We start from the raw sequence: 18575 nt of genomic DNA on the forward strand, positions 1-18575 counted from the left end.
GCCAATCCCGGGGTGGCTGTTAGGTCGCGTGACTGGCTAGCAGACTCCGCCCCTCAGAGCAGTCAAAACAATTGCCTCGAGCGGCAGCCATGATGGTTTTAAAGGGGCAGTACCGGCAAGGGTGGCAGCGAGACCGACAGACTGCGGGTGAGTCTTTGAGGGTCCTCTGGGCTGAGAGTTGAGGTCCCGCTACCTCTTTCCTGCACTCCCGGGCAGATGACCAAATGAGCCCCTCCGTCGGATTTCACACACTCCAGTTAGATTCAAAAACTCCGCCCCCCGTGATTCTTCCCGCCCCTCGGCCTCCAGACAGACAGACAGAAGGTCTGCCCCGCCCCCTGCGCTACCTATTGACTCAGTGACCTCGGGATTGTCTGGCCCCGGGTACTCGCTCGCGACGCGGACCTCTTCCCATCACTCTTGCGCATCTCGTTCTATCCCCACCCTGGGCCTCAGGGCATGTCGACAGCCTGGGAAACTTCACCGCACTCCCAGGCCCGCGAGACCAACCCCCAGCGGTGCGTATCCTTGTGATCCCGCAGCCGCTCAGCGGACCTGCCATCCTTCCCTGCATCATTAGGCGTCTGGGAGGCAACCTAAGGTGACTCCTCTCAGAGCCTATTAGAGTGTGATCATGATAGAGACAAAGCCATAGAAGTGACCAGGTCTTCCTCCTCGCCCATTCCCAGACACGCCCCTTGCTGCAGGTCTCAGATCAAATCTCACTTCGTTCTTGGGAGAAAATAACTCCTCAGGCTTGGGGTAGGAGGTTGGCTTGGGGAAGGAGGAGGGACATTGGTCGTCTTTGAAGATCTGTAGGTAGGAGGTGGGAGGGCATTTGTCCTGGGTGGGGCTCTGTGCCAAGTCCTCTGGGTGGCTGTGAAGTTGTGAGAGAAGGGGTGGGAACGCTGGACTTCTGGACTTTGGGCAGGGCAGATCCTTCTGAATCCTTGGCTGCTAGAACAGTTTCTTCCGGGCTCCTGCCTGAACGCCACAACCAAGGGCTATCTATAGGGTAAGAAGATTTCAAAGATGAAAAAGGAGGCCTTTTCAAGGAAGTAGGAAGACATCCTGAGACCTGGGGCTTCAGGCTAGTGGGGAAAGAAGCAGGGCTGACCAGGTTTGGAGATGCTGGGCTTAGCTCCGTGGGTGGAGCAGCCTGAAGACCATGAGCCTCTGGGCCTCTCATGTGGGTCCTGTGGTGAAGGCTCCTCTTCTTTTCCTTCCCTTCTCTTTCTTCATTTAACTTTGAAAGCTGTTCTTCCCTTTTTTTGAAATCTCTGCACTTTTTTCTGTGTATCTCCTGTCTGCTTTAACCCCGTTGCTTCTGCAACTCTCTCAGACACCCTCTGTGTTCCCTGTAGTGCAGCCTCTCCTCTCCTGATTCCCTTTCCTAACCCAAGCTCTCTCTCCAGCTTCTCTGTTCTCTTGTTCCTTAGTTCGAAATCCCTCTGTTACTTCTCAGCACCTTTGTTCCTTCTGCAGTCTTTCTTAGTCAATTCAATTCCTCTTCTTGTCTCTTTCCAACAACCTTAGCTTTGTGTCTAGTGTCGCAAGCTGCCTCCCCGCTGGTCTCTCTCTCTCTCCAGTTAAACCACAGGGGACCCCCCCCCCACTCACTCTCATCCCTTCATTTGGATCCCCACCACCCTCTACCCAAGGCGTTCAGCCACTCTTTCCTATCTTTACTCCAGTTGAGCTCTGTTGTTTCTCTGTAGCCCAGGCAAGGGCCCCCTGCCAGGATGTCAGGCCTGGTGTTGGGACAGCGGGATGAGACTGCAGGGCACCGGCTCAGCCAGGAGGAGATCCTGGGGAGCACCCGTCTGGTGAGCCAAGGGCTGGAGGCTCTACACAGTGAACACCAGGCTGTGCTGCAAAGCCTCTCCCACACCATCGAGTGTCTGCAGCAGGGAGGCCATGAAGAAGGGCTGGTGCATGAGAAGGCCCGGCAGCTGCGCCGTTCCATGGAAAACATCGAGCTGGGGCTGAGTGAGGCGCAGGTAAGGGGGTAGAGGTAGTGCCAAGTGGCCTAGCTTCGATGGAGGAGCAGTTGTCTGATTGGAGCTTTGGGGTCACTTGGGATCCCCATGTCCTAGATGCTTGCATTCATTCATCCAGTAAATACGTAGTAAGCCTGTACAGTGTGCCAGGCACTACAATTCTGGATGCTAGAGACACGTCACTGAACACAACAGCCATAAAGCTTTGCCATCTTGGAGCTTAAATTCTGGCTAGGGGAGGTAGACAATACACAAATAAGTAAGTGATTCAGTATACCAGAGTGATAATTGCTAAGGTTAAAAGATAAAAATAGAGCAAGGAGAGAGGATACAATTTTAGTTAGAATAGTCGATAAAAGCCTCACTGAAAAGGCACCATTTGAGCAGAGAGTTGAAGATGAGGGAATGAGACGTTGAGATGTACAATAACTGGGGGAAGAGCATCCTGAGCAGAGCAGATGGCAAGTGCAAAGGCCTGGACCTGGAGTCCTCCCGATGAGCTCAACGCGGGTCAGTGCGGTGCAGTGCAGTGCAGTGAATGAGGGGAAGCAAAACAGAAAATGAAGCTGGAGAAGTAATGGGGGTGGGGGCAGGGGACAGAGTGTTTGGAACTGTAGGCCATCAAAAGGACCTTGCTTTTACTTTGAGTGAGACGGAAGCGATTGGAATGTTTTGAGCGGAGGAGTGATGTGGTCTAAATTAACACTTTAAGAAGACCATCAGGCTGCAGGGTTGAGAACAGATTCTAGGGGAACAAGAGCAGAAATAGGGAGGCCAGAGAGGAGGTTATGATCGTCATCCTGGAAGGAATGGATGGTGGTTTGGCCCAGGGCGGTGGCTCTGGCAGTGGTGAGGAGTTGGATCCAGGATATATTTTGAAAGTAGAACCATCATTCTCCAAGCTACCTCCTGACCCCTGTCAGTCTTGCCTCCTCCCGGTAGGCTCCCCTCCCATCTATCCCATAACACTCCTACCCGGAGTCTGACACTCACAGGATGTGCCCACCTAGGTGATGCTGGCTTTGGCCAGCCACCTGAGCACAGTGGAGTCGGAGAAACAGAAGCTGCGGGCTCAGGTCCGGCGGCTGTGCCAGGAGAACCAGTGGCTCCGGGATGAGCTGGCGGGCACCCAGCAGCGGCTGCAGCGCAGTGAACAGGCGGTGGCTCAGCTGGAGGAGGAAAAGAAGCACCTGGAGTTCCTGGGGCAGCTGCGGCAGTACGATGAGGATGGGCACGCTGCGGTGAGCCTGCAGGGCGTGCGGGGGCGGGGTCGCCCCAGGAGTCCTCCTCGAGGGCCAGCAGCCCCCACCTGCCCCAGCCTGGCCGAATTCAGGTCCCAACGCCACTCCAGATGACAGCAAGGGGGAAGTAATAGTCACTCATTCAGTCAACATTCGATGAAATGACTATGAACATGTCAGGCACCATGCACTTGCAGGGGATGGACAATGAACAGGACAGACCGAGAGCCTGCTCTCACAGGTTTATGGGGGAGACAGATAAGCACCGAGGCAATTCCAATCCAGAATCCTAAGTACCCCAGTTAGGGAGAGCACAGCCCAGTTGAACAAGTCCTTCTAAAATCTGGTTTCAAAGTATGTGGAATTTAACCCTCGTTCAACAGGCATTTATATATCTCTGTGCCTTAGGCAGTGCAAGATGTCTATCGGGTAGATGTGAGGAACCACAAAAGGGAGTTCCTGTCCTCTCGAGCTTATACTGTAGCTGTAGGAACAAGGCTTACATGTGGGAACATGTATGTGAACACACAAAGCAGCAGTGCCCGGTGCTGGAGGAGTGGTTGGGTGGGAGGAGTTCCAAGGAGATAGGTTCATGGGGGCTGGAATGGTCTGAAAGATTCACAGAGGAGGGGCGTACAGGGATGGGTAAGATTTAGGTTGGATTTTTTTATTTGAATGGATTAGGAATTGGGGTGGATTTTGGTCAAGGAGGGAGAGGGTGGAGCTTTCTAGACAGAGTGTGTGTGTGCGTGTGACAGATAAGGCTCCAGGGCTGGAAAGGTGGTCTGCCCCAGAGACAGTGGGATGATTTGTATGGGACACACTGGTGATCTGAGCAGGAGAGTTGGAGGTGTTTGTACAAGGCTGCAGGGCCTGGAGGGGCAAAGCACTTTTACCCAGTGTGGAAGCAGGTTGGACAGTGAGGTTTGGGTACTAAGTCCAGAGTAAGTGGTGGCTGATGAGGGGCATGGGCTGAACTAGACACTTCAGGTACGTGTCCATAAGGTCAGACACAGCCCTGCCTTCAGGAGAAACAGGACAGACGTATAATCAGTGTAAGCACACAGGGATCAACACGGGACTATAATTAGTAGAGCTGAGGGGGAGAGAGGTGGAGGCTGGGGGATGAGGGTGCTTGGGAAGGAACCTCTCTGGATGTGAAGGAAGGGAAAGTCATGAGATTCTAGCTGAAGCATCTCTGTATTTTACAAACAACAGAGGCCTAAGCTTGGTGGGACAGATGCTGGCCTTCCCAGGGGCGGGGACTTGAACAAGGGACTTAGCCTAAGCCCCACCTGTCAGCGATTTCATGGCTTAGAGGGGGCCTGAAGAGGCCACTGGGACTATCTTGGCCCAGATATGCCACTGCTTCCCTTCCAGGAGGAGAAGGAAGGTGATGCCTCCAAAGATTCTCTGGATGACCTCTTCCCCAATGAGGAGGAGGAGGACCCCAGCAATGGTTGTGAGTCTGCCTCTGGAGTTGGAGGGGGAAGAGGGGCAGCAGGAGGCCGGTCCCAGCTGTGGCTCACCCTGAACACAGGGTGCTCACCATCCAGGGATAGGTTCTCCATTTCCCCTGGAGATGGGCTGGGGACCAGTGCTTTGATTTCCTAAGCCTCCTCCTTATTCATCAACATCTATTAAGTATTTAGTGTGTGTTGGGCACTGTGCTGGGCACTAGGGAGACCACGATGAGCACAACACAGGTCTCACCAGTAAGGAGTTCACTGTCGAGTGGGAGGATGACCCTGGAGGGGAAGAGCATGAGTTCGTCCCTGCACAGCCCCTGGCTCATGCTGGCTGTGTAAATGTTTGTTGAATGAATGACTGGGGGAGCAGATGGGATTGTGCTGGACACAGAGGCAAGAGAATGGGCAAAAGAATAGTAGTTGAGGCTGGTCTCTAGAGGGAGCCTGGTGGGGGTGGGCACAGGCCCAGAACAAGACGTGGAGTGGGAGTGGGGGAGGGCAAACTGCAAAGGGAGAGGCAGCGTTGTCTGAGGAAGTCTCCTAGTCATTTTCTGCGGTGATACAGTGTCCCGCGGCCGGGGCGCCCAGCACAGCGGCTACGAGATCCCAGCGAGGTTGCGGACTCTGCACAACCTGGTGATCCAGTATGCAGCCCAGGGTCGCTACGAGGTAGCTGTGCCACTCTGTAAGCAGGCACTGGAGGACCTGGAGCGCACATCTGGCCGCGACCACCCTGATGTGGCCACCATGCTCAACATCCTGGCTTTGGTGTACCGGTGAGCACTGCCCTCCTCCTTGCCCAAACCTGCCTCTACGTTCCCACCTTCGTCCACCTTTGGCTCCCTTTACTCCTCTCCATAGGGTACCTCTTCCCCCTCCGCGGTGTACCCCACCAGGGGGCTTTCTCCTGTACTAGGAATCATGCTTTCATCCCTGAGCCCTTGACCTCAGAGAATACACATCCCTCAGCTCTGGGCAGGGTCTCTTTCTCTCTGTTTTTGTCTCTTGTGTCCTGTAACTTGTGGCCTCCTCTGGGCATGGCAACACTCCAGGTGTGTCGGTGAACCCTTCTCACCCCTCCCACCAGGATTCCCTTCATGGGGGACCCCAATCCCTAAATGTACCTCAGTTGTCCCAAAGGGAAGGAGGTAAGGAGATGGCTTGGGGGCAGAGTTCAGGGTAACCCTTTTTCACTTTTGTCCTCTTACAGGGACCAGAATAAGTATAAGGAAGCTGCCCACCTGCTAAACGATGCCCTCAGCATCCGAGAGCGCACCCTAGGCCCGGACCACCCTGCTGTCAGTAGTCCTTGCCCTCCTTACCCTGTGCCTTCTTAGCTTGTCCATCCTCTGCCCTCAGCCCGCTCCCTGGGGGTGTTCAGGAAAGAGGCATGAGGATGCCTTTCTCTCAGGCACTGGCTGCTGATCCCAGTGGTTCTCAACTCTCTGAGACCCAATGACTCCTTTTTTTTAAATTAATTAAAAAAAATTTTATTGTCGGGGGAGGTAATTAGGTTTACTTATTTATTTTTAGAGGAGGTACTGGGGATTAAACCCAGGACCTTGTGTACGTTAAGCATGCTCTCTACCACTTGAGCTATATACCCTCCACCCAATGACCCCTTCTTATAATGAGTATTTTCCTGAAATTTAACTCATAGATAATGTAACCTACTTGCACATATAGTTTCCCAAAAAATTGAATGATACTCTATTAATATGAAAGAGAATCAAGGAAAGTAATTTATAATAAAATGATACATATAATTTCTAAATCACAATAAAATGAAAGAACAGCTGTATTGAGTATAGCAACAGTGGAGGACATAATGTAGTAGTCTCATACGTAACGAGTGAAGAACTTTAGATTTAGAAGAAGTAAAGCCAGCAAGTCATTCTATGTAAAAGTATGTACCAGGAAAATGACAAAGCAGAAGAATTGATGCATATGAGATTAAAATCCAGTGTTAGAATAAGTAATAACAAACCAGATTTAGTTGTTCATGATAAGAGAAAGAGAGAAATAACCTTAAGTAGGGATAATATGCCAAGACAAATGCTAGATTGTCAGAGTGGAATAAGAAATCAGCTATTTTTGAAAATGAGCTGACCGTGAAAATAATTCCCTGTCTTATGCCGTGTGATAGACAGGGGTGATGCATCTCAGAAAACAGAACTCCTGTTTTGATATCCCAGCAAGTGTCAAAGCATCTATTCAGCGTTTGAATGTCTGGCAGGACATTTAAAAGTTGGCAGGGCTGTCCCACACATGCACAACATCTGTAACATCCTTGCCTCCCCAAAGGTTAACAGTGCCCCCAATCTTTATGGCAACCAAAAAAAACCCTGCTCCCAGAATGTCTTAACACTCTCCTTAGATGGGGAGACCACCCTCACCTCACGGGGAAACTTAGAGCCATTGGGTTCGGCAGTGTCCCTTCCCCTACCTCTGGCCCTGCTGTTCGAGGTCCGTTGCAGCATCAGCATCTGATGGCGACAGGCCTATCTTCCCAGGTGGCTGCCACACTCAACAATCTGGCTGTGCTCTATGGCAAAAGGGGCAAATATAAGGAGGCGGAGCCGCTGTGCCAGCGGGCACTGGAGATTCGAGAACAGGTGCTCGTGCCCTCTACCCGTCCTTGCATGCTGCGGTGACCCCTTCTCCATGGTCTCTCTTCCAGTCTGCCCTCTTCCCTCACTTCTTTTTGTCTCACCCCCCATCTCTGCCTTGTGCTTTGTTCCATCTTTCCCTTCCGCTTGCTCCCTGCATGGGCACATGCCCACACACACACAGACACACACACACACACAGACACACACACACACACAGACATACACACACACAGACAGACACACACACAGACACACACACATCACAGCTATTGATCTTTTGCATCCCTTCAGGTCCTGGGCACCGACCACCCCGATGTGGCAAAGCAGCTGAACAACCTGGCCCTGTTGTGCCAAAACCAGGGCAAGTATGAGGCCGTGGAACGTTATTACCGGCGGGCACTGGCCATCTACGAGGGGCAGCTGGGGCCGGACAACCCTAATGTAGCCCGAACCAAGAACAACCTGGTAAGGGATGGAGGAGTAAGGGCCGTGGGAGGAGGCGGGGGTTGGAGGAAGCATCATAGTTTGGTTCACTAACCTCATCGCCTTTGTGCCCATCTCTGGGGCTGCCTTTGGGGCTGAGGGTTCTGCTTCCTCCCGGTGGGAAGGCAGAAGGGCCATTGCCCCTTGAGAGTGGAGTGGGAACACCTGGGACCCTGCAGCTCGAAAAGGAGGTGTGAGGAGGATCTCTGGGGAGAGTCATAAAGAGACCAAGACGTGGACATCCCAGACCTGGCTGTGTCCTGACCTCCTCTCTTGCTCCTGTGTTTTTCCCTTCCTGCCCTAGGCTTCCTGTTACCTGAAACAGGGCAAATATGCTGAGGCTGAGACGCTCTATAAAGAGATCCTGACCCGCGCCCACGTGCAGGAGTTTGGGTCTGTGGATGGTGAGTGGGGACGGCCTGGGCAGGGAGGAAAGGAAATGCAGATCAAAGGTTGGGGGTTTGACCACAGTGGTTCTCGAGGGAGCCAGACCCCTTTAGTCCAGCTCTGTCAGCCTCTGGGTCCTGGCTCCCCCCACACCATCCAGCTCTGTTCTCTAATCTTGCCCTCCCATCCCATGTATCACCCCCAGACAACCACAAGCCCATCTGGATGCATGCAGAAGAGCGGGAGGAAATGAGCAAAGTGAGTGAGGGGGCCCAGCCTGGGGAACCTGAGCCTACCAGGGCCTCTGACTTTCCCCTGCACCAGCCCAGCTCCTCATTTCCCACATGAGCACCAGCCCCGGATGCACGGTGCCTTCCCCAGCCCAGCCTGCACCCCAGCCCTGTGCCAGCTTGCACCCCAGCATCTCTGTACTCTCATCTCTGCCTTCTCCTCCCTCTCTGTCCTCCCGCAGAGCCGGCACCGAGAGGGCAGCACACCCTATGCTGAGTATGGAGGCTGGTACAAGGCCTGCAAAGTAAGCAGGTGAGCTGCCAGTGAGAAGCCGGTTTGGCTCCGATGTCTTCGGAGCCCAGATCCCAGCCTTCTGGACCTTCCCCCTCTTCCCTTTCATCTTCCCTTGGCCTTAGCTCCACTCCCTCCTAGTTTTCTGAACCCACCTTCTCTTCCTTCCCTGGTCTCACCCACCACAGCCCCACAGTGAACACGACTCTGAGAAACCTGGGAGCTCTGTACAGGCGCCAGGGAAAGCTGGAGGCAGCTGAGACCCTGGAGGAATGTGCCCTGCGTTCCCGGAAACAGGTCAGAGACCAGGAGGGGAAGGAGGTCAGGAAGGTAGGGCCCTGGGATGGGACGGGGAACCACTGAGGCTTCTTGTGAGTCTCTGAAGAGTAAAGAGGAAGACGAGGAGAGGAAGGTGAGACACTCTTGTGGTTGTGGTTGTTTTTAAGTGTATTCTTACCCCCTACCTTCCGTTTGTGGTTCAAGGTTCACTCCACTAAATGGGACTATTAACAGGGAAGCCCTGCTCTCTCACAACATGAAGAACCTTCTGAGGAGGGGCATGGTGGAATGGGTGAGAGGGTGGCAGTTGAGGGGAGCCCTAAATCAGAGTTTCTCAAATTGCGGGTCTTGGCTCGTTAGTGAGTCCTGAAATCCACTCAGCGTGGGCCATGGCTAAAGATAGATGTGAATCTATATGTAGGGATGCTTTGCAGTTAGAAAAGGTGGGCATTTCCTTTCCAGAATGTACTGAGGCAGCACAAGGGAAAATGTTGTCTTTGCTGTGGCTGATGGTGAAGAAGTTGGAAAGCCCCACCCTGAGGAGTTCAGAAGTGGGAAGTTCCAGCTCCTTCCTTTTCCTTCCAGGGCACTGACCCTATCAGCCAGACCAAGGTGGCTGAGCTGCTTGGGGAGGGTGACAGTGGAAGGACTTTCCACGAGGGTCTTGGAGGCAGCGTGAAATTTGGGGGAGGTGAAGATGCCTCCGTGGCTGTGGAGTGGTCAGGGGTAAGTCTGATCATTTCCCCTTGCTCTCTCCTGCCCCTCCTGCTGCTGCCAGTGTGATCCCGTAGGATGTGGATGGGATATGAGGGCACGTTGTTCCCATCCCAGTTCAGTTCTCCCATCCTTCTCAGGGGTCTCTCTGCAAGCCAGCTGTGGACAGGGCTCTCGTTGTCAGTCACTGGGCTTTTGGGAGCCGGGGGAGATGTGCAGAATAAATGGCAGGAGGAGACCCAGAAGCCAGTCTGCCTGGGATCCCCTTAGCTTCCATTCCCCATCCCTCTCTGCCAGGATGGCAGTGGGGCCCTGCAGAGGAGTGGCTCTCTAGGCAAGATCCGGGATGTGCTTCGTAGAAGCAGCGAACTTTTGGTGAGAAAGCTCCAGGGGACCGAGCCCCGACCCTCCAGGTACACAGTGTGACTGAGATGTGGCAGAGCAGCCAGGTGAGCCCTGGCCTCCAGCTCCTCTTGGCCCCTCATCTCTGAAGGACAAGTGTCTTGGAGAGAAAAGTGGAGGAGGTCAATGGGATGGCATGGACAGAGAATGTGGGAAAAACGGCTACCCTAGTCGGGGTGTTGGGGGGGAACACCACCCGAGCTGATGCTGGCTACTGATGCAGATAAGAGAGCTTGTACGTGTGTGTTGGGGCGGCGGGTCGGATAGTGGAGAGGCAGTGATTTCATTTCCGGTGGGTGGTTGTGCCCAAGAGGCCCATAGCTTTTGGGCCACCCACAGGGAAGAGAAGAGGCCTCAATTCTTTCTTTTCCATCATAGCAGCAACATGAAGCGGGCAGCCTCCTTGAACTATCTGAACCAGCCCAGTGCAGCACCCCTCCAGGTGAGAGTAGGGCTCGTAAGCATATTGGTGGGTGAGAAGGAAAGGACAAGCCCAGTGGGGGAGGGGAGAGTCATCTGGGATGAAGACTCTGTCAGGGAATTGGAGGTGGGCAGACAGGAATCAGGCAGACAGCTTGTTGTGGGTAGTGACCACCAAGGGACAGTTTCGGGCTAGAGATAGTAGCAAATAAATTAATCAGGAGGGGAACAGGAATTGATGTTCTCTGAACATTCAAGAATGATTTGGGGATACTAATGGCTTTTCCTATTCAGCCACCACACTCCTCACCTGGGGGACTCAGGACTCTGTAGATGAGAAAGGAAAAAGAAAAAAGTATTAACTCATCTCCATTTGAGCAAACAGCAATGGCAATTTTTTTTAACATTTTTTATTGATTTATAATCATTTTACAATGTTGTGTCAAATTCCAGTGTTCAGCACAATTTTTCAGTTATTCATGGACATATACACACTCATTGTCACATTTTTTTCTCTGTGAGTTATCAAGCAATGACAATTTAATGGGAAATAATCACTTGTATCAACGCATTCAAAGTATATGCCAATATTCATGTGGTTCTTCCAGGTATTTTCTCCATCACATTGTGGCTTTCTGGGAAATCCCAGTAAAGGCTAAACAAAGCCCCAGAGCTTGGGTTGAGGTTACAGGGTCCGTCCTAGGTCCAGAGAGAGATTGCAGCCTTGAGATGGACAGGCTCCAGGGGACAGTCTTTGGGAGGCTGAGGTCCCTGGGTTGATGGCATGATGTTGTTGGTTTCAGGTCTCCCGGGGCCTCAGCGCCAGCAGTATGGACCTCTCTTCAAGCAGCTGACATTCAACCCCCACCCCAGGTCTGCTGGGTACCCCCACAGCCCTCACAGCATTCCCTGTTGCTCCTAGCTCTTCCAACCCCAAGGTGGGGCAGTGAAGGGGGAGCAGATAACCAGAAGATTGCTGCTGCCCTTAGGGTCTTGGCTCCCTCCTCAGGAATCCCCCTCAGGAAGGACCCTCAGGACATCTTCTCCCCATCCTGTGGTCCTCTAGAGTAGATAGCTCCAAGGCCCCCAAGGTGGGCAAGGAGCAGGTACGCACCTCCGATGCAGCGTGCTGCTGGCTTTTCTGTCAGAGGGTTCGAGGCTGGCCAGCCAGCCTGCCTTGCCCTGGCCTTCCTTGTTCCCTCTGCTGCCTCACTTCAGGTCCATGTATTTCACTTTTCTTAAATAAAAGAATCAGGTAACCATTCAGCCACAGGAGTCCTGATTGAAAAGGGAAGGAAGCAAGGGTTGAGTTGGGGCCCTTCCCAGGAGGGCGAAGGGCAGTGATGGATGGGGCGGAAGGAGGAACGTTGCTTCTTGGATCTGTTCTTTCGTCCGTCCCCTGTTTGTATCCTCTCCAGTAGGGCCTGCAGGAAGGCATCTGGGGGGTGGGGGAGGCCCAAAACCAAAGAGAAGGTGCTGTGTACTGGGTTATCAGGGACATGTGGTAGCCACGTGTCAGGACCCTGGAGTCCTGGCGCCACTGCTCCCAGCCTGTGAGGCCGTCTGTGGCGGCCCCTCCTCCCCCCAGCTGCTTGGGGGAAGGGAGGTCTAAGAAGGCCTGGGGGGCCCTCCAGAGCTCCGGAGGGGGACGAGGCACTTAACTATCCATCCCCTCTCAGCATATCCTGGAGGCCCAGCAGCAGCTGGGGCCCATCTTCTAAAGCTTGACTCCTCCTGACCCGCCTCCTACACCCCTTGCTGCTTTCACAACAAAGAAAGAATGTGGGGGTGGTGTCGCTGGGGGGGGGGGTGCCTGGAACAAGGGCTGTACTGGGCCTCCCCACAGCTGGAGACTTGGCCATGCCCTGACACAGCCCAGACTGCCTGTAGATGGACTTGGGATGAATTTGTCAGTTTAACAGCCTTCAGAGAGCCCATTCTCTTTACACCTTTGGGCTCAGATTGGTCCAGAGTCAAACCAGACCCTAGTCATGCACTAACTGGTCCCTCACTTTCCAGGCTACATCTCTCCTGGAGCTCCACAGTACCTCCAGGGTACCTTGCTTAGGGACACCAAGGACACTCTTCTGTTCTAGGTTTCCCTGAGGATTTCAGGTTGTTGAGAAGTGAGCTAGAGTCCACCTTTCTCCCCACTACCCAGAGAATTTGGGGGAAGTGTTGGTCAGAGCCCTCAAGAAAGCCCAGAACCAACCATCTTCCGCAGGAGCCATGGAATCACAAAAGTCACTTTGGGCCCCCTGACTCCCTGAAGACTAGGCGGTAGGCACAGCCTCCGCTCCCCTACCTCGTTCAGGAGGTCCCCGCACTCCCCTGGGACGCCTTCCCTCTGTCCTGGAACCATCTCCAGACCCCTCCCCCAACTGCGAGCTCCTCCCCAACACAGCGGGGAAGGGGCGTCGCGGGGCGGGGCTTGGAGGCGGTGGCGGAGGCGGCGGCGGCGGCGGCGGCGGCGGCGGCGGCGGCGGCGCGCGAGGACTCGGAGGTACCCGGCGCGCGCGGCTCCGGGTCGGGACGCCTCGGGCTCGGGCTCCGGCTGCTGCAGCGGCGCCCGCGCTCCTGTGCGCTCGGCCTCCTGGCCCGCCAGGGAGTGCAGACCGCAAGCCCGCCGTGCTCCCGCCCACTCCGTTCCCCGGGCCTGCGGCGATGGGAGCCGCGCGCGGAGCCCTGAGGAGCCCCCGCCGGCTGCCTCTTCTCAGCGTCCTGCTGCTGCCGCTGTTGGGCGGTGAGTCCCGGCGAGCTGGGGGAGCTCGGCTCGGGGAGCGCGGGAGCCCCGCGGGGTAAAGTGAGCACCGGGGAGGTGGGCTTGGGCGGCTGGAGCGGGAGAGACACCCGGACGTAGGGCAGGGGCTCGCTGGGGAGGGGCGAAGTCCCGGCAACTGGGAGGTGGCGAAGCCCCCCGGCACTCGCCCAGGGCCCCTCTCGCCCCCGCGCCCTCGAGGACGCGTTTCCAGCCTCCCTAGAGTTTTCCCGGCCTGAGCCGAGAGTTTGCTCGGGAGTTGTCGGCTCCCGGGCCCCGGTGGGGAGTTTCTTTGAGGGAAAGAAACGACTGCCCTCCACTTAGGGGGTGCAACTCGGTAGTTGGCGGTGGGGGAGACCGAGTCCCCGCGACAGGCTCAGCCTAGGTGAGGGAGGCTGGCCTGGGGCCGGATGAGGGATCGACCTGCGGCGCGCAGGGCGCGGAGCTTTTGTTACCTATGCCGGCCCGGCGCTCCCGGCTTCCCTCCTCCAAGTTCCTGGGCTAGGCTGGGACCCCGATGGCCCTGATGGTGAGGGCGGAAGAAAGGAAGAATGAGGGGCCGCCCCATCTCCTCCAGCTCCTGGGCCCGATCCCTGAACCCTCTCCCTGCCAGGGTCGGATCTGGGGAGCTGAGAATCCCAGGCTGTCGCGGTGACTAATGTGTGAAGGCCGCTGCCAAAATCGGGCATGGCCGGCCTGCAAAGGTGCGGACGGGATTGGTTCTGCTCCTTCCTGGATTTCCATCCTCTCTCTTCCCCACACGGAAAGAAAATCTCTCTTTTCTATGGGCAGAAAGGCAAAAAAGAGTTCATTCTGTCTTCTTGGAGGGCCTCAGCATTTTGAGAAGGGTGCGGCCTCTATCTCCGGGGCCGACTGGACGAGACCCCTCTATCCCACACACCTTTATTTCCTGGCCAGGTCACACCTGAGAGTCACCACTGAGATGTTGAAGTGCTTTAGAGGAAAGCGCCAAGCTACCCGCACACCCCAACCAGTCTGGAGTGGAAGTTTGACCCTTGCCCCACCCCACTTCCAAAACACGAAATCTTTGGTGAGGATCCTGGCAGCAGCCCTTGCTTGGGGAACCCTGCCCAGGAGACCTGGTCCTGGCTTATCACTTTCCTCTTCCTTTGAAGAGTAGCCATGGGGAGGGTGGGGGGTAGAGAATTGCTTTTTCTGACATCTTCCTGGCCTGCCAGCTGTCAAGGGGGTTTGGTATGGATGAAATCAACTTCTCCTCTACCCCTAGTTGTAAAAGGAGAGGTAATTGTCACCTGGGGCCGAGGTAAGAACAAGTTCTCGGGATTTGTAGGTTTTTCTGGAGCCGCTCTGTGTTCCTTCTGATGTGTGGGATGGTTAAGCTCATGGCAGAACCCACATCTGCTCCCAGAGGAAGTATGAAAGTTTTTTGCATGGCCAGGATTGGGGGCCCAGCCATATGGGCTGGTAGCCCGAGCTCACAGCTTTCCTAGGTCGGTGGACTGTTCGAGTTTTGGTGTGTGGGTCACCTGATATGGCTGCCTTCACTGCTGATGTTTAGAGTTCTGGAGTCCAGGGAAGATTCTGGTGGAGACGGGCTCTTGTTCAACAAATGCCAAATTCCTAAATTCCTTCCGTGAGAAGACGACTCTGATGTTAATCAATGTTAATCCGGTGACGGGTGTTTAGCAGGGGCGGAGGGAGGGTTCCTGGGGGTCAGGGGCGGGGGGTCGGGGGGAAGTTAGGGCAGGCTGAGGGCTTGGGACTGGAGGTCTGGAATCTCCTCTGGGGGTGAGAGATGTCTTGTGCTCAACAAAGGAACATTTTAATGAGAGCCTTAAATCAGTTCCACCAAATGTGCCTTGGTGTGGAACCTGCCCGTGTGCTGTAAACAGTTTCAGCCGAGGCTGGGCGCCTGCTGTCTGTCTTCCAGTGAAATCCAGGGACTCAACCCACCCCTGGACACATGACTTCAGGGGGGCAACGATTTTTAAATGGATTACAGTAGATTTTTCCATCTCATTGTTTAACTGTGTAATTAGCTGGAGTTGTAGTGAGACCCCGCTGTTAATAAGGCTGGAGTAAGGGACCTAGGCCGACTAGTTTTGTGGATTAGGCCATTTTGAAGTTTGGGTAATTATGCTGTAAATGTCTGAGGATCTTTCCAAACTTTGAGATCCCCATTGTGATAAATATGGTGGAGGAGGAGGGGGCTTGACGTTTGAAACCTGGGCTTCTTCACCCCGCCGCTGGAATGGTAAGTTGTGGTCACTGCCCACCCCTGTTCCCATCCCCCTCTCTGGGTACTTTCCTCTAGGCTCTTGTTTCTTTGGGGAAATTGAGTTGTCACGTCCTGAGATAGTTTCTGCAGCCTGTAATTCAAGCCTTTTATCAGTGATTCAGGCCTTTCTCAGATGTTAGGGAGTATGGCGGGAGGACAAGGGTAATCTCTGCATGTCACTTAACCAGAGGACCTAGTCACACTCCTAGCATTCAGGGCAGGGTTAAGTGGGGAAGAGAGCCCAGGCTGTGGAGATGCAGTGTTTGGCAAAACAGCAACTCAAACTCTTTGACAGGCCCTGTGGCCCTGGCAGATTTCTTAACCTCACAGTTTGCCTTCTCTGTCAAGGGACTTACTTCCTGGAGTTGTGCTGAGGATTAAATGTAATGACGTATAGAAAGGGCCCTTTCTTGTTCTTCCTCTCCAGTGGTGTGCTCCCAACATACCTTCCCAGCTGTGCAGTCACCCCAACAATAAACATTTTCCACTCACTGAAACCCTCCATTCCAGCCCATCTCGGCTCTTTCAGACCTTTCTTTCCTTTCTGGCCAGTCCCCTAGTATGTGTTGCCTCCCCTCTCTTTTGCCTCGCCCCACCTCTGCTTCCTCCCAGAACACGATCGCCTAGAGAACTTCTGGTCTCTTAGGACACCTTCCATATTTTGGCCCCACTTGGGTTTTAACTTAATGACGAGATTTAACTTTCATCACGGTATCTTATTCATAGTGGGTCCTTATCTAGGTTTATTAAAAGGTGAATGAAGCTTTCGGGTAAAGGGCAGAGTGACCAGTGCAAAGGTAAACAGCCCCTTTGCCTGCTAGGCAGCAGGGGGTCTTCTGTGCCCTTTCCGTCTTCTCTGGGTTGGGGTTGCCTGTTTCCCCTCCTTCTGTCTGCTCTACCATGACGCGATCAAGGAACCAGATCTTCCTTCCCTGTTTCTGGGCTGTCTGTCCTTTGTGGTGGTTTTCTGAGTTTTGCTGTGGCAGGGGTTCGGGTTTTCTCCAAGAGTTCTGGGCATGGGCATCTGCTCTCTGTATGAAGCTGACCTGCCCGGAAAGGCCACAGCTTAACAACTATGAGCTCTGTAACAGAGACCTGGACTGTCCACAACTTTGCCACCCAAAACAACGTCCAAAGACAAGCGGCATCAGCATTCCCTGGGAGCATGAATTGGAGTACCAGTCTTCATTTTAACAAATGCCCCAGGTGACTGCACTCAAGGCTCCAGAAGTCCTGCTTGAAGCGTCGCTCCTAATACAGAAATGCAAGGTACAGAGCTTTCCTGTTGCAACAATAGGAATCTGGGGCCCTAGATCTTGCATGTTATTTGAAGACTCACTCTCAGTAACTTTTAGGTCATGTGAACACTCTCCAGTGCTATGTATACACTTAAAAATTACTTCATTTTGGGTTGCATTTGAATTAGATTGTGTCAGGAAATGCATCCACTAAATGTGTGACTCCGGAAGGTGTTCAGCATTAAGTGCAAAGTTCAATTCCTCTTGGAGCCTCTGCTTTTCCTAGGGGAGCGTGTCTCACTTTATAATGAGAGCCAGTGGAGAAACTGGATTTGTTAGGTAGAATTTTGGTCTGTGGACGACTTTTCAGGAATACATTTATTTATTTTTATTTTTATTTATTTATTTATTTTATTCAGGAATACATTTAGTCCATCAATGGAGGCAATGTGTCCACTGGGCTGCGACAGTTGTTGTAATTACTAAGGTTTTGGAGGATTTCGTATTTTGGAGTGAGGCGGGTTTGTGTGAGTTCTGTGTGTGTTTAAGCCAGTGCAGCTTCTGTGAGATTCATCTGGGATGGAGGCTGGCCAGTTCAGACTCTTAATATTTGAGCCAAGAGCATTTGGGGCCAGGGATTCAGTCTTTGGTGTGTTCCTGATGGAAGAAAGGGTCATTAAACAGGGGTAGGTATCCTTGGCCCGTGTTCCTGGGCCCTCCCTAACCTCAGTGCATGCCTCTCTGCAGCTGTGCCCCGAGCAGAGCTCCGTGGTGGGGCCACAGTTGCTGGTGCTGTCTTGAGCCTGGCCCTCGAGCTGCCGCCGGCCTCTCTGCTTGAGTCCTGCTCTGGCCACTCCCCACTTCCCATCTGTCTGGTCCTTTTTCCTGAGGGTGTGGAAGTCCTGCATGGTGGCTGGGTTAGAGCCCTGTTTGGGGTTCTCTGAGTTCACTGCTGAGTGCACATTCAGCTCCGCTGAGCCCACATTCAGCTCCGCTGAGCCCCCCAGTGCTTTGGTGGAGCTGGCGCAGGAGCTGCTACAGCTAATCAGTGGTTTGAGGAAGCCCTCTGCAGTATGTCACTTTTTCCATCCTCTTTTCTTCTCTGAGTTCAGGCCATTTCCCTCCCAGTAATGCTACCCGGCAGCAGCGGGGCAGGGAGGAAGTTTTGTTGGAAGGGCTGATCTAGGCGGGGGGCCTCTCCCCTCTTGCAGCTTGGTTTGGAGTCACTGAGCCCTTGTGTCCCTGTATGCATTAACACCGAATGAACACACAGGTGAGTAGAATGCAGTCTACCAGGTGTCCTGCAGATCCAAGTTCCCTGCAGGAAGCTTGGATCGTGGTGAGCAGAACATGCATTTGCTGGTTTAGATGTCTCTGTAACTTCTGATAAGTGGGTCCTGAGTCATGGGGGTAGGGATTGTGAGTCACATGTTAAGACGAGTGGATTTGTGTTTCTCAAAAATGTGTCCACAGATCATCGGGGAATATAGTGGGAAAGCGGGTAACCAGAGGTACTGATTAAAATTTGGGGTACCTGAGCCTTACTGCAGGTCTGTCCATCAGAATCATCGGGGGATGAGCCGGGACAAGTATTTTATTTTCTCATTCATTACATTACATTGTGATTTTTGAATAGCCAACCAGTCACATAGTTCAAGTCTTAAAAGGAAACTCATTTTAAAAGAGCTTCCCGGGAGATTCTTATCTACACCCAAGTTTGGAAACAACTGCCTACCCGTCAGGAGGCCTTATCTGTCAGAAGTGGAGGTGTGGTGATGAGAAAGAGGTTG

General features: G+C 53.6%; 2 protein-coding genes across 5 annotated transcripts in view; both read left to right on the top strand.

The window, feature by feature from the left end:
• Positions 1-35: 35 nt before the first annotated feature.
• On the top strand, positions 36-11795 carry KLC4 (kinesin light chain 4). Of its 3 annotated transcripts, none has more exons than XM_006190671.3 (16): positions 36-147; positions 1719-2000; positions 3011-3241; positions 4622-4703; positions 5276-5486; positions 5921-6008; positions 7224-7325; positions 7614-7787; positions 8110-8209; positions 8398-8450; positions 8665-8735; positions 8903-9011; positions 9579-9719; positions 10005-10120; positions 10488-10551; positions 11333-11795. In XM_006190671.3, exons 2-16 carry the CDS (start codon positions 1743-1745, stop codon positions 11381-11383), a joined length of 1851 nt encoding a protein of 616 aa, XP_006190733.1. In that variant the 5' UTR covers positions 36-147; positions 1719-1742; the 3' UTR covers positions 11384-11795. The 3 variants fall into 3 exon arrangements, with proteins under 3 accessions (XP_006190733.1, XP_032318998.1, XP_014419804.1); XM_032463107.1 differs by having other exon boundaries at positions 10491-10551; XM_014564318.2 differs by lacking the exon at positions 36-147 and adding an exon at positions 170-518.
• A 1227-nt stretch (positions 11796-13022) lies between these two features.
• Positions 13023-18575, top strand: part of PTK7 (protein tyrosine kinase 7 (inactive)) — a 56016-nt gene continuing 50463 nt past the window's right edge. Inside the window, exon 1 of one of the 2 annotated variants that reach the window (XM_032463105.1) lies at positions 13023-13272. In XM_032463105.1, the coding sequence (XP_032318996.1) occupies positions 13194-13272 (79 nt within the window). In that variant the 5' untranslated portion in view covers positions 13023-13193. Of the gene's footprint in view, positions 13273-16283; positions 16817-18575 lie in introns of those variants that run through there. The other variant, XM_032463106.1, reaches the window with a different exon arrangement.

Source organism: Camelus ferus, chromosome 20, assembly GCF_009834535.1.
Source record: "Camelus ferus isolate YT-003-E chromosome 20, BCGSAC_Cfer_1.0, whole genome shotgun sequence".
NCBI lineage: Eukaryota > Metazoa > Chordata > Mammalia > Artiodactyla > Camelidae > Camelus > Camelus ferus.

Bases quoted from the DNA above. Each gene is read 5' to 3' on its own strand.
- KLC4 (XM_006190671.3), top strand. From the start codon at position 1,743: ATGTCAGGCCTGGTGTTGGGACAGCGGGATGAGACTGCAGGGCACCGG. The intron at 4,704-5,275 runs GTGAGTCTGCCT...GCGGTGATACAG, and splicing joins GGAGGACCCCAGCAATGGTT to TGTCCCGCGGCCGGGGCGCC. The intron at 10,552-11,332 runs GTGAGAGTAGGG...TGTTGGTTTCAG, and splicing joins CCAGTGCAGCACCCCTCCAG to GTCTCCCGGGGCCTCAGCGC.